At 48.3% G+C, this 15,273-nt stretch overlaps 1 protein-coding gene across 3 annotated transcripts; it reads left to right on the plus strand.

Moving 5' to 3' along the window:
* Positions 1 to 6,064: 6,064 nt before the first annotated feature.
* LOC120951793 (tektin-3-like) lies at positions 6,065 to 14,146 on the plus strand. 3 transcript variants are annotated; one of them, XM_040370722.2, is made up of 7 exons: positions 6,065 to 7,506; positions 7,567 to 7,814; positions 12,004 to 12,831; positions 12,936 to 13,045; positions 13,106 to 13,277; positions 13,364 to 13,500; positions 13,586 to 14,146. In XM_040370722.2, exons 2-7 carry the CDS (start codon positions 7,695 to 7,697, stop codon positions 13,812 to 13,814), a joined length of 1,596 nt encoding a protein of 531 aa, XP_040226656.1. In that variant the 5' UTR covers positions 6,065 to 7,506; positions 7,567 to 7,694; the 3' UTR covers positions 13,815 to 14,146. The 3 variants fall into 3 exon arrangements, with proteins under 3 accessions (XP_040226656.1, XP_049465771.1, XP_040226663.1); XM_049609814.1 differs by having other exon boundaries at positions 6,065 to 7,814; XM_040370729.2 differs by lacking the exons at positions 6,065 to 7,506; positions 7,567 to 7,814 and adding an exon at positions 7,831 to 10,864.
* The last annotated feature ends 1,127 nt before the right edge of the window (positions 14,147 to 15,273 follow it).

Raw genomic sequence — 15,273 nt, forward strand, 5'->3', positions numbered from 1 at the left:
TTTCATCCATCGGTAGAGAGAAAGCGCGAAATGGGGAGGGGGGAGGTTGCGGTTCCGGCAACAGCTTCCGTCAAGTTTGAGTTCGTCGTTTCTGCCAATTTTGAGGTGAAAAGGTTTTGCACTGCCGCACCTCAAAACCCCACGCCTCGAAATGTATGCAAGCTCTGTGGCGTATATGTGTGTGTGTGTGTGTGTGTGTGTGTGTGTGTGTGTGTGTGTGTGTGTGTGTGTGTGTGTGTGTGTGTGTGTTTGAGGGGTGATTTTTTGCACCGCTTGCACGCTTCCGATTTGCATTTTGCCAGCTATGTTTGCCAGCAGTGTCTGCCAGTTACTGCCGCGTTCCGTGTACGCTGACTCTGCTCGCTTGGATGAAACGCCGCCCAACCGTTTCGTGGAATGGTTGGGGTGAGGGTAGCCCCAACCCAAGACGTGCCGCCATTGACGCGATCTTTTTATCGGCAAACGGCACACACATACGCTGCAGCCACTAATGCATAGTAGCGTTGCAGTTTCTTATCAGCATCTTAATCCAATTAGGCTGATGGTAGAGGATGCTGGATGCTCCAACATCTCCACAACCGTGTGTGTGTGTGTGTGTGTGCGTGTTAGTGTGAATGGGTCGCCGCCTTATCAGACACTCCGAACGCATCGCTCTAATGGCATAGCAGCGGCTTACCCGTGGTGCGTTTAATGCCGTTTGGTACCATAGCGGACTTGAATTCGGGAAACGCGCCCCATATAAACAGAGGTTTTTCTGGAGAAACATTCTGGAGAACGTGAACCGGAATTTGCCGAATCGGGTCTTTGCATCTTTGCATCCCATTTTGGAGAAACGGCTGGCTAGAAGCGGTGGGAAATTGTAAGAAGCAAACAGTGCACATAGACATTAGCGACTAGGCACTGAGTACTTTTCACTGGTGGAAAGCACGCCAATCCTCGGAGTCTATCAAGTGGATTAGATTTTCGCTCGGAAGGTTCTGAATGAAGCGCGAGGTCTGGCGTTAGCTTGTTTGGGTTTTAACAAAACAGATGCAGCATCTTATCAATGCTCTAATGAATTAAAGTTATTCTACTTTGTGCTTCTACCCACAGTAAGGACATTCAATGTCATGGTACAAGCTTGAAGCCCGAATTCGCTGCTACACATATTGATTTTATCTTCTCTTAATTAGGGCCTGATAACTGTTGATAGAAAGAAAGCTATTGGAGAGACTTACTGTCATCACGCATCTTCTGAAGTAGATATCAGAATCATCACTCAGTGAGTGGATTCGAAGAATCAGAGTGACTAGAGAGACCCGACTAATTTACTCACTCTTTTCAAATTCTTTGATATATTTACATTAGGACATTCTAATTCAATTCTCTCAGGGTTGACCCGCTCAAAGTCAACGCAAAGTATGAGTGAGTTGATTGGCAAACGACACATATAGCCTATTAGTCCAGAGTTACTTACCACTCACTCAGAAAACCACATCTCTGGCACACACATCTCCGTACGAGATCTCAATACGGTAAGAGCCCTCAAATAGATAAGATCAAAGACGTAATTGTGAAGCTCACCTCCGTCTAAAAAATCCTGGATCCATATGCACTCCAGCAGACAGTCTACCCCTTATTTCTCAGATGTCACTAGACGCTTGGTGAATTGGAGACAGTAAATCCAAAGTGTCCAAAATCACCTAATGTCTCTTCACGGCAGATGTCCTAGGAAATGTTTGGAGTACCATGTTGAACCTGTTCTTAGTTAACCATGACGTAGTTGCACTTTTGGTATGGTCCTAGCTGGAGATGTTTTCTTTCGAAACTGCGCCTAACTGACAACTCCAAAAACTCCTGATATGTTTGATATTACCAAACCGACAGACATTTGTGTTCCTCAACTATGCAACGAACTAAATATCCTATCAATTACAATGACTCTACATCTCCAGATTCTGTGGTTCTGTAATCCTTCAGATATAGACATTGTGATACAAACAGAATATCTGCCTCTTTCGTACAGAAGTCATCAAATTCCTTCCGTGGGTGGCAGGTCGTGTGGCGCTCATTACAATAATATAATGATCCTGGTAATGCCTAGCGAGATAGTATTTCAAAACGTCGTTCGGCAGTTCAGTCATTCACGAAAGGCTCTTTCGGTCCGAAATTCCCACCCAAACTTCAATCGGGCAATGGAACGGGCTGCTCCGTTAAACTTTTATCGGAAGTACAATCGTGAAGTATAATTGTGAACCAGAGGTTGCCACTATCGCATCATTTATAATCTGGTGCACTATATACGTTTCCGTAAAGAGGTGAACTTACGATGCATAACAATTAATTTACTTTACAGTCGGTCGGAGATCATTTTGAAGAATGTACCCCAACACAGACGTTTTCAATCCCTTTGCACTAAGTTGCAGATGCGTTGAAAATACATATTTGCTCCACACCATAACCTCTCAAGACTCGCGAAGGGGTCGATACGGATCGATCTATTGTTTAAATTGATTTCGACAACCCAAACAAGACTATTTTTGAAACGACATCTGTAGCAGATATTCAATAACTTGAGTAATTATGTTTATCAATTTTTACGTATTCAATCCTTCCCTACACCTTATTCACGGTACATTTGGATGTGGATGTGGTACTAATTACTCTTCATATTAAACCATCTCTAACGTGAATCTATTCCTACTCCATGTTGGGTGAGTTTTATCGAAACATATCAATCTCTCAAGCGACTTTAAAATTCGATAAGAACATGTAATACAAACCAAAGTCAGACGACGCAAAGAAACTCTCACTCATTCCTGAAGTGTCATCATTCGCGTTCTACCTTGTAGCGGGTGAAATGTTGCAAGAAGCCCCCTTCCCTTTCAAACCCACCTTTTCCACAAATCCGATTGTGGTTTGGGTGAGAGTGGGTCTTCACGGTATTGCCAACGTGTCAATAATTCGCTTCCGATCGGCTAAGTTTCCTCGCTGCCGGCTAGATTGTTTCGCCATAATTCCTGGCGGATTTGTAAGACACTACACACTACACCCACACACACGCACGTGCAGACCCACCAGTGCAGTCATATGGAAGCGCATTTTGACAGCTCGAGGCGTGTAACAGGCACCCAGGTCGATTTGCGTTTCTGTTTTGCCTCCATTTTTTTTCCACGAAGCTTGCCCAGCTCGCCCATGGGAAACATCAATTTGTGTGCAACCGGGAGCGACTGCATCGCCCGTAATAGAGGACGAGCGGCAGAGGGGAAGTGAAGAGCACACAATTGTCTCTAGTGGATTGTGCAGCATGAAGCACTGTTCCCAATTTTTATTTCAGGTTTTTTTTATTCGTACCGTTTACGTTTTTTCTCCCCCGATTGATGTCAGAATTTTCATTCTGCCTCGGTAGCTGTTCTATCAGCCAGAAAACGGTTAGCGTGGTTCATTCGGAGGAAGCGGATCGGGATCATGTGCTTGTATGTGTGTGTGTGTGTGTGGATTTTGGAACACGCCAGGATACGAAACAATTCCCTCCGCCTCGTACAACAACAACCAAATAAAAAAGCCAATCTACCAGAATCAGGATCAGGGCCCCGAAAAACCGTTTCGGTGATGTTCGTTTCATTCTATCTCTCTTTACTTTCTCTTTCTCTCTCTCTCTCTCTTTTTCTTTCTCACTCACACACACACTCTCTCGCTTTCTAGCCTTCTTTGTGTGCCGCTGTCTTGCATTTCCTGTTCATTATGGCGGCATTCGGGCTGGCGAAGCGGAAAAACTAGCGAGCGGAAAATAAAAATTTGTTTCAGAAAAATAAATCTCCCCCGCAACGGGTGGTAGTACGGGAAGGTTTCCTTCCTGTTTTAACCTTCCGGGCTCCTCCCCACACACACACACACACACACACACACACACACACATACATACCATGGCACTATTGGCAGCAGTACCGCGGCACTGCTATTCCCCGCCGTAGGCTAGTTTTTAATTTTTATTCCACTTTATTTCGTTCTCCACTTTGGCAATCGGTTAGCGCGCGAAGGTAGTGTTTTGCAGTTGAATGAACAGCTCACTTTACCCGGAATCCCGAGCGCGATGGTTCTTACTCTTTCTAGCGTTCCGGTTTTTGGCTGTTTTTTTTTGCTCTTGCCATTTGCCTTTCCTGTTGCTTCGGTTTCGGTTCACGGTTGTGCTCATCCTTTATTATCTGCCATTCGCGTTCCATCGCTGCTGCGTTACGGGGGCCGCAGCCAGTGTGCCCCGCACTAATTGTTAGTGGTTGTGTAGTGTAGGCTAGGCTACAGGCCTGCACTTTTTAGTTTTATTGCGCTCCACCACTGGGCCAAAATTTAACTCGCACTGGGAATGGGAATACTACCAGTGAAGCACTTAACGTGACTGTAGTTGTTTTTTAGTTTGTTTTGTTTTTGGCATGCCTTCTACTAGTGCCGTTTTGAGCGTGGAGATTGTTTTAGCTAAGCGTCGACCAGGTGGGAAGGCTTTAATTTTCAACCACGCATTAGATGCGGAATGACCGTGCAAAGGGCTTAGCAGTCTTATCCATGTTAAGATCAGCAAGCTCCAAAAGTCTGTAACACATCACAGTCCATCAATTGATGCCACTAAGGCGTTTGATTCTGAAACTGCTTCAAGCGCGAACTCTAATCGCATAATCATGAAATTTGATAATCTCTGGCAAAACCGGAATCACTAGGTCTATCCGCTGTTGGAGTCACCCGGAGCCGTGCGGAGTCGTCCAGAGTCGTCCGGAGTTGTCTGGAGTCGGAGTCATCTGGAGTCAGGTGGAGTCGGGTAGAGTTGCCCAGAGGCATTCGATGGCGACCGGAGAGTCAGCAGGAGTAGAAGTCGTAGATGAAATGACTGACTACAAAAGCATTGCACCGGTCGTCTCCAGCGGAACCCGAACAACTCCGGACTAGTGTTGGGTAAATTTGATTCAAATTCATGAATCTGAATGAATCTTTGAAATGATTCAATTAATATGAATCCCAGTTGCAGTGATTCAAGAATCTCAATGATTTATGAATCTCCAAACATTCTTGAATCACCAAAGATTGATGAATCCCAAAAAACTCATGAATTTCGAAAGTTTCATGAATTTCAAAAGATTTATATCTCTAGGGATATAATCTGGGATATCTAGGGATTCATGATTCTCAAGCTTCTCATTATTCTTCTTTTTGAAGCAACAACCTACATGGCCATGCCAGCCTATACAGGCTTTCGGGACTTCTTGGCAAGTCCACGCAGCAGGATAGTTTGTTTTGCTACGGGGAGACGGTCCATGTACGGCTTAAACCCACGACGGGATTAAGATGTTGTTTAAGATGTTGGGGATGTTGTTTGGTGAGATCGCGAAAATTAACTATTTTGAAAATCATACATCTCAAAAGATTCACAAATCGCTGGAGATATATGAATTTTAATGGATTTATTAATCATTTAGATTCATTAGTATTTAAAGATTCATATATCTTTCGAGATTCATAAATCCTTGGAGGTTCATGAATCTTTGAAGAGTCGATTCGAGATTTGAATCACTCATCACTGAAGATTCATTTGAATAATGAGTTTTGGAGATAAAAACCAATTTGCTACTGATCACTTGTCATTTCATTACATATAGTGTTTTTGTTAGTTCATTTCATTTCTAATCCTAAGAGTTCATTCTCCAGTTCCAATCCGTAATTGATCTAGTTTAGTTGAAATATTTCACCATTTAAAACAATTCACGAAAGACATGCAATTTGAATTAATCCAAATTTCTAACTAACTAATATCCAAATTTCTAACTAATTCAGTAAATTCAATTTCCAACAGAATGTATTTCTACTAACAGGCATAAATTTCAACGTTCTAACTTAAACCGTCAAAAGAGCTCTAGCTACAAATTACAATCTTCTTGGCTTAGTACACGTACAAATGCTTTTTTTGTGTATCTGAATTTGCTCAAAAAATAAATACCAAGTAACAGTAATTTGTTCCGTCGAGAGGCAGAACAATTTGCAATACTGACTGTAAGAGGTGCCAGGAACTCCGGGAGGTATCGAATCGAGCCCTAGATTGAGCTGAGGAGGAGCAGTAAGTGCATTGTAATTAATGCACATCAGATACACCTGCGATAAATATGAACGGCCGTTTTGGCTGAGTTTTTCCGCTCCTCACCATTCCCTCCGGCAACGAAACGACTCCACGGAACTCAGCTGTGACTGTGCATAATAATTCTCACCGCTCTTCCCTGTGCTTAGCATGTCTCGCTGGACTGATGCCGGTGGAAATGGATGCGCAGGACGCGATTGGCAATTTGTCATTCCGATTATCGGCACCAAGATTGGAGGCGGAGGGCGGAGTTACGGCCCCCGGCGAGTGTTAATCGAGCTGCTAATCCTTGGGCAGTAACTAGACCCAGCAAGTGCACGGTGACAACAACAAAAAAAGGGCAATAATGCCTGTGTAATAGTGGCACTCTTCCAAGAAGTAGATCCTGCTGGACTTGCACGGCAACCGATGATAGTCCCCATCCTCTTAGTGGTTAAGTGTTGGTTGGTTCAGTTTGGCTGCCTCAAATCTCCGTTTTCAAAACCCCAAAACAAACAAACAGTAAAAGCGGTCCTCAAAGTCAATGCTGTCAATCCTGGCAACGTGGTTCGTGGCATCGGGCACACATCGGGACGGGTTGGCTTTGTTTCCAGTGTCCAAGGTGTGTAATGCTGTTATCTGCCTCTGTCAAACTGCCGATGCCCTCTTCTCACTCCCCTCCACGAAAACGCTTTCGGGGACGGCCACTTATCGCAGATCTTCGACTTCGGGCCCAACAAGCATTTAATCCGTTTCCGGGGGTGGCACATTCGGTTGATGCCGCACAGCACACTTACAGGCAAGTCGCCGAAATACGGTACAGTTTTGCCTGCTCTGATCGCTTATCCAAAGGGGGACGTGGGCGCAACCCTCTGGAAGGTACTCCTTTTCGAGGTTTTGTGTGGCTTTGCTGAAGTATAACCCGTAGGAGTTCCCACAAAAAAAAGCATAACAGCCCGTCGTTCTCTGACTCTGCGTGTGTAAGGCGGATTTGCACGGTACGTGAAGAGGCAGCGACTGACAGCAGCGGAGGGCGGTAGGTACAATTGTTGTTTAGTCGTAGTTGACCTCGTTTTACGAGACACCCACGGCACGGTACCGGTTGCGGAGTTTCGTAGCTGCATGCGCAACGGATTGTCCTAGTTCGCAAGTTTCGCATGCAAGGAAAGATCCCAAAGCGGCCATGGTTTGAGGAGCCGTCGCCGCCGCCACCACCACCGCCATCTCCTCCGCACGTTGGTAGACTCCCGAGCCTTCCCCATGGCAGGCTACAGTTTTCCGACGAATTTTCGGAAATATTTCACCAATGGCAGTGGAGGCGTAAGCACGCGGGCTACCGATCTAATCAGCTTGCGGCCCCGAGCATTGGCCGTGGTCGTGTGGAAAGTGTGGCAGCAGTTTTGGGCACTCCCGTGGTCGACTTTCGCTCGGTAGACTGGAGGATGTGCGTGGTTTGATGTGCAGTGTGTGCAAATTGTTTTTACCCACAGCTCAGCAACGGGACGGACGGACAGAGCGAGACAAGGCGCTTGGGGCAGCCGTGTGTGCATCCGAGGTCGCAGTTTCATACACTGCGCTGCACGGTGTGACTGTTGTCGCTCCAGCCTCGAAGTAGGGAATGCTGTGCTGGGAGGGCGCCAGCGACTACGATGCTTCGCCCGGTGGGCCAGCACTATCCTCGCAAGCGCTGCACGCCAACACGTTCATGCACTCGAGCCGGAAGTCCAGCGTACCATTGGTAAGTGTCAGTGTGTGTGTGTGTGTGTGTGTGTGTCTGTGTGTGAACTTTTGTGTCGTGCGAGTGGCGCTGATGCTATCGCCCATGAAGATGGCCAGTTTCGGGGGTGCCATATCGTACACCTGGCGTGTCTTTACCCTATCTCCGGCGCGCGGAAAATCAACATTAACAAACCGGCAAGAACCGGACACTCTGCCGTGGCGAAGGTGTTACTGTTGGGCTTACGGAAGGTGTGAATTTTGCCAGCTCTTGCCAGGGGCTTTTAAAAACCGGGCTCAGTGGATTGCGAAAAAGGGGGCATCGGAGTGCTTCCAGGAATAGGAGCTCCGGTCCTAGCGTGAGACTTTGCACCGGACCAGGATTGGTCGGGCCGTTTTTATCTAGCTGGAAGATCAGTTTTGGTACGATTTGGAACGAAGTAACAGCAATGTTACTGTTGCCCGTGTGCGCTCGCATTAGCAATGGTCTGTGTAACATCCTGTGAAGTAACATGGCGCACTACTCCTACTAAGTTATTAATATCATCATCCCGATTGAGATCCGACCATGAAATGAGATCTCCAATTTCCAGTCAAAGTCTCTCCTAGTATTTCACGTATTTCCTATTGCTTTCCGAAGGCCGTGAAACGGTCCTGAAATAACTTCTCCATCAACCTGACACTGGGAACGACAGCACTCCTTGGCAGCGAACAAATCTAGCTGTATACAGGGTTTCTCTCCTTATGTTTGAAATACATTTGATAGTTTTGCCAACATTTGTCAGGCTCACTGGAAGCTTACCGGAAGCTTAGGCTGTACTTCGATGTTTAACGGACAGATATTGAGCCAACTGTTTTTTTTTTCTTCATAAATTTGTTCTTTAACTGAAACAAACGGTCCACTTTCTATGAGCTTCGAAATGCATGAAATCATTATGAACTGAAACAAATAAACATATTTTCAGTAGTTTGTTGTTTATTATCATCACACTCACAATTTGAATACCCAAATTGTGTTGCTTCACACTACCATGTTGCAAGTAGAGTAGGAAACCCTGCCTCATTCTTGATACTGCTGCTTCCTTGATATGCCAAAGTTTGTGTTTCATCAAGAGTTAAAGCATCGTCTAACTTGCATTGTTTTTAAACTCACAACTACAGCTGTAGAAAGAATTCCATTGTAAAGGGAGAAAAACAAGCCCCAAAGTAGATTCGATTCGTTGCTCGTACTGTATCAGAGCAGCAACATACCCGCGGCTCCATCAGACCAGCTGGCGCGAAGCGCGCTAATACGCAACTACAATCAAATCCTGCTGCGTTACAAAAATGTTACGAAATAGCAACGGTCGCCTAAAGTACCTTCGAAAACAAAAGGTTCCGCTTCCGTGCCAAAACTAACAGCGTTTCTCGATCAACAATGCATACACACACACACACACACACACACAGAGAAAAGCTGCAACCAATCAAACAGTCGCAACCCATATTTGCGAAAGGATGTTACGAACAACATCCCGGGAAGCGCAGGGTAAACTACAACGTTACCGTGTTTCCCCGTCCCATCCCCACATCCCCTTACCCTTCCGCCATGCTGTATGGTATCTGTTGCGAAACTTACAAAGCCCCCCCCCCCCCCCCTGTCCGGAATTCTCGCACCCGTCACAAATCGCCCGTAACCCGCTCCCTTTGTTTAAAGGGGCGCCCGGAACAAAACGGCGCTTGCGGAAACGGAAAAGCCTACCACACCAACCCCCACCACCACCGCGTTCCAGCTCACAGCCAACACCTTACCAGTGCGCCCCCTCAGGTGGGTTAGGATAAGAAGCATTGGCTCCGCCCTCCGCCCCGCCAGGCACGATAATTTCCCTGACAGTATGGATTATACAAACTGCCGCCCTCCCGGAAAAGCCCGGCAAAGGGAAGCGCGAAAGCCGAACCGCGACCGTGGCAATCGATTCGGGAGTATTGTTGATTTGCCACCCCGAGTGTGTGTGTGTGTGTTTTGTTTAGGTCATCCCCCTCCCTGCCTGCCTGTGCCAATTCCAGGCGTAGCACGTTCCCTCAGGGCGGCGGGCCCTAGTAAAGCACAAAGTGCTGCTACGATACAATCATCAACCGTGCATAGAAATGTCTGCTCCTGGCAATATCCACAGCTCATAACTGGGGTACCAACTCATTCCCCTTCCTACCTATTCCAACATAACCCATAAATCAGCCCATCGGAGGTTTCGCTCGTTCGGATGGAGCTGGAGCAGGGGCCTAAGCCTCAATTCCCGCGCACAGCGCAACTCAATCCATCGGAATGGTGGATCGATTACCACGAAACTCCCTTTCGCTCTCTCTCTCTCTCTCTCTCTCTCTCTCTCTCTCTCTCTCTCTCTCTCTCTCTCTCTCTCTCTCTCTCTTTTGCACACACACACTACCTCATTCACTCACTCCACCTTTTTTTGTGCCAGCCCAAAGGCAAGGTGGACCAACATTTTGCACATACACACAGGACACACAAAAAAAAGCCCGCACTCCAGGGAGTCACAAACAAGGCGAGGCATAACGAGCCGCACCACGAGCAGTGTGCAATAAATAGGCGGAAGAGTGTTTTGACTTTTCACGGGGGCTGGTGGCAGACAGGGTGGAGGTGGAGGGGGGGGGGGCGAATGGTACCGCATTCTGCCGATAGAAATGGGTCCGCCCGGACCCGGAAGCAGCTCATTCGGCGATTGCCCGTTGGCGAATGCAGGAGGCCAACGAGTGTCTATATATGTGTGTGTATGTGTGTGAGTGTGGTAATGTGGATATTGTGCAGGGGTCCAGCTTCACAGTGAGAGTGCGTGCCGGGTCGGAGCAGTGTAAAGTAGCGCTGGTGTCCAGATCGCGTGCTCCCAAAGGCTCCCAAAAGCAACCGATTCCAAGACGTTTGTGTGTTCTGCGGAACCCTCCAAGCAGCTGTATCAATATGAGGCTGCTGTAGTTGCGTGCCAGCTGTGTGTCTGAGTCCGGTGCGTCCAGTCGACGAGTGATCGGCGTACGATTCGATGTGTTCATCTGCCATCAACCATGGCCTACGAAGTGCAAGTAATTATGGCGCGCGCAATCTTCTTCCCGTACCCTCAAAGTAACCTCAATCAATGCCCGGTTTTCGCGCAGAAGTTATGCCCAGCAGGGGCTGCCCAGCTTGCTTCCCCCGCTCAAATGCCATTTGCCATTGCCCCATCCAGCATTGGAATGTGTCTTGTTGTGTTGGGCTGTGGGCCCGTGTGCCCAACCCAGTTCCAAAAATGCAAAAACCCGCGTCGGTGAACGGTGCTCCGACATTCCGTACCTTGGGTGTGGTACTTCCATAGAGCGCAAGGGAGGTTGAGGAGGGGGTGCTCGACCGACAACGATCAAACCGACTGCCATGGTAACACGTCAAGCGGCCATCAACGTGGCAGCGCCTGACACGGCGCCATGACAGTAGCTGCTCCAATTATGGAACAAAAACGGGGTCAGCCCCAAGCCAACGCTCCTTGCTAAAACACTGGCCACTAGACGGAGGTAGGGAGCTTTACACGGCAGGCTGCCACTCACTACCAAGGCGCAAGGTGGGTGAGTGGCGCAGGAAGGAAGCGCTTATTGATTATCAAGCCTTGACGGCTTGGAGGCGAAAAGCGTCACGATGTTTGTTTTTTTTTCGCTCTCCATTTATAGGCTGGCTAAATCCGTACCTCCGATCCGCAACATTCTTGGATTAGGTAAACGGTGCCTCCTGCTACTATTTTGTCAATGCTCAATGCCAACTGCTGAAGGGTCCTCTGCCCGTCCCGTCCCAATGCGAATGCGGGAATACAGCGGGATATCAGTGGCAATAAATTGTAATTACATTTGCAGGGCCGCTTAGAATAAAAACGTTGGCCTAACAACGGACAAACTTTGTCTGGTTTTCGGCGACTTACTGACGAACTGGGATACTGCGAAGAAACACGCGCTAAATGGGTTATGGGGAGCTCTGGGAGCTCTGGGAACTGACTTTCTGAGGTGCCTGGTGCTCCCTATTTCGGGCAGCCCATCTGCTGTCAGTCTTTGGTTGACTTCCCGGCGTGATGTTGACATTAAAGTGTGAACTCTCGTACATCTTCAAGATTCCACCGTGATATCTACACCTCCGGAGTATCAATATCCCCTTGCCATTGCTAACCCTTGTTCTGTTTTGTATCTTCCGTTCACTGCCGAAGCCCTGGAGCTCGACGACGCACGCAACGCATAACATGGAGCAGATCTCTGGGCCGCCGGCCAAAACCGGCACGTTCTACCAGACGCCCCGGTCGCACCCGTGGCGCCCGACGATGGGGTACGAGGCGGTGGAGGTGACGCCGCTGCACGAGCAGCCCATCACCAACCAGCTGGTGGCGTCCTCCTACTCCCCGTCCGGCATGTGCTCGGATCCGGTCACCTTCCCGAACCTGGTGACCGGGTTCGAGCGGAACCCGCAGCACGCGGCCCGGGCCGCCCTCTACACGCGCTACACCCCGAACGAGTGGACGACCTCGAACGTCTGCACGTACGCGGATGCGGACAAGAACCGCAACTACTCGGAGAAGGTGCGCTCCGAGGCGGTGCGGTTGATGCGCGAAACGGACGAGAAGACGTCGCAGGGGCAGCGGGATGCGGCCCGCCGGCTCGGCGAGCGCATCACCGACATCACGTTCTGGCGCAACGAGCTGACGACCGAGCTGGAGAAGCTGATCGCCGAGTCGGCCCAGCTGACCGACACGAAGCGCAATGTGCAGAAGGCGCTGCAGGACCTGGAGCCGCCGCTCCACATCGCCCAGGAGTGCCTGTACCACCGGGAGTCGCGCAAGGGCATCGAGCTGGTGCACGACCACGTGGAGAAGAGCCTGCTGGTGGAGGTGGACAACCTGCGGGCGAGCCAGGAGAAGCTGTCGCAGCTGCTGGCGAAGATAACCAAGCAGCTGGCGGACTGCCGGGCCGCCCAGCACTCGCTCGAGGATGACATCAGCCACAAGGAGTCGGCCCTCGGGATCGATTCCATCTGTCACCAGGTAAACGTTTTGGGGGGGGGGGGGGGGTTTGTTTAGGACGAGCGCGACTATTTTTTGATGTGACTATATTGTGATGCTCTACCTCCGATTCCTCCTCCACACAGCTCAACAACTATAGCCGGGGCATTAACTACTACGGCGGGATCGAGAAGTACGATCCGACGGTTAGCACGCCCGGCACGTGGTCCGGTTCGAGCAGTACGCGCATTAACAAGTAGGTTGGATCACACAATTCCCCACTCCAGCAGGCATATTTAGCTACCTACTCTTGCAGCTCGCACTCGGAACGATCGAAATCCTGCCAGCTGCGCAGTGACGCCGAGTCACTCATCAACGCTGTCGCCACCTCCGTCTGGGACTGCTGGAGCAACACGAACAACGCGTTCAACAACCGCGCCTCCGAGATGCTGGAAGCAAAGAGCAAGATGCAGCTACATCTGCACAAGGTAAAGCAGGGGTCGTCCCGAGGTCTTCCCAGTTCTCGTTAGCCTAACGTTCTGCCTTCATTTCCCCGTCCTTTTGTTGCTAACAGACCCAGCAGGAGATCTTCGACGTGGAGAAGCACATCGAGCTGCTGCGGAAGGCGATCAACGACAAATCAAACCCGATGAAGGTGGCCCAAACCCGGCTGGAGGCCCGCGCCCACCGCCCCGGTATCGAGATGTGCCGGTAGGTTACACCCCTGCATCTTGGAACTCGGTCTCGATCCTTTTCACTCACTGTCTCCCCTACCTCGGCCTACTTTCTTCCACAGCGACAACGCTCACCTGCGCCTGGTGGAGGAGGTGTGCACGATTCAGGACTCGGTGGCGACGCTGCACCGCAAGCTGCAGGAGGCCGAGGCGCAGCACCAGCAGCTGCTGCGCACCAAGTCGCAGCTCGAGAGCAACCTGAAGCAGAAGGTGGACGCACTGTTTATCGATCGCGAAAAGTGCATGGGGCTGCGGCGCTCCTTTCCCGTGAACAACACGATCAAATATTGAAACAGCAATATGGTACCCTGACCTAAGCGCCATTGAGCGGGGAATTTCCAGCAAAAATATATTTGTCATGCGGGGCGCGGTAGAGCTTCGGTCGATCGGTCGTTTACGAGTGTCCCATCCCCGTCGTGGCTAACTCGTCATTTGTCTCACTGCTTCTACTTATACATATATAAATACAACGTAGTCGAACCAAACAACCCAAACACAGCAAGTAACAGCAAACGTATCTTATCACACGAGTAGCGCTCTGGATAGCGATAGATGTACTGCCGCAGGTGTTGCGCTATATAACGCGCTCGAAGCAAGCAATAAAGGTCCCACACGTCGTTGAAGTTGTTAGATTTGCCAGACAAAATGTGGAGGAACTCTGGCAGGCTTACTTGTCTGAGCGATTGGTAATATCACAGGCAGATCCGGAGGTATGCAATGGGTAAGCTGTTGCCTCAGAATGTCTAGGCGGGGCTGTCCTTCTGTGCTAATCAGCGTTTTTGTAATGATCTGGGATAACTTCATGAAGGTGAGTCCTTAGCTTTCTGCTATTCAGATATATCACAGACGTCTTTACAGGCAACTCCACTATGTACGAATAGGATGTCAGTATCTAATTTAGACTTCCTGAAGATGAAGATATCATCGATCTCCATAGTTTCATTACATTCATTATTCTGCAAGTAAACAGTTCCTGTTACCAAAACTCTATTGCCATTGAAACTGGCTAAGAAAACAAGGACCTTGAAATACGAAAAAATCTGCTCTAAATTCTAAGCAAATTCTATCAAGAACTGGTCAGGAATAAAGCTTCTGTATCCTAACCTATTTGATATGTGACTTCTTAACACGCTGTCAATCTCTACAGTCAAGCATGTGTCCTTTCCAGTATGTAATTAGATATTCCACAAAGTCTATTCATTGCCAAAGATGAGAGACAATCCGATCATACGACCTTATACAGAAACAGGTTTCGTCCACTATAATACAGCACCTACCATAACTTCATGGATAGTCGTTTTGCAATTCATTTCAAATACGGAAGCGATAGATTAAAGCAGCGAAAGTATGATTTGTGCTAAATGCTATGTTACGTCTTTGCACATTTTTCCACATCCAAAAATAATAATCATAATATATTGAGGAAGAATTACATAGAGATACTTTTTTCCAAGATTGCAGCCAGTAGAATACATTGGAATCCCTCCTAACGAGCAAATCCTAATGCTCATATGCCTTAAATGTCTCTTCTAATGAGCAATATCATTTGAGTTCCTAATGCGTTTTTGGTCCCGATATGAAATCAAGATCACATTCTGTTAACATTGGGACTTTATATAATTTTCATTATGATTATGATTTTGAGCCTCGTATCTATCTCCTTCGAATTTTAAGCGAATCGCAAAGCCGACTGCCCATATAGTTATGGCAGGCGCTGTACAAACAAACAGACCAACTTATTGACTTAACA

This window comes from Anopheles coluzzii, chromosome X (genome assembly GCF_943734685.1).
Source record: "Anopheles coluzzii chromosome X, AcolN3, whole genome shotgun sequence".
Classification (NCBI taxonomy): Eukaryota; Metazoa; Arthropoda; class Insecta; order Diptera; family Culicidae; genus Anopheles; species Anopheles coluzzii.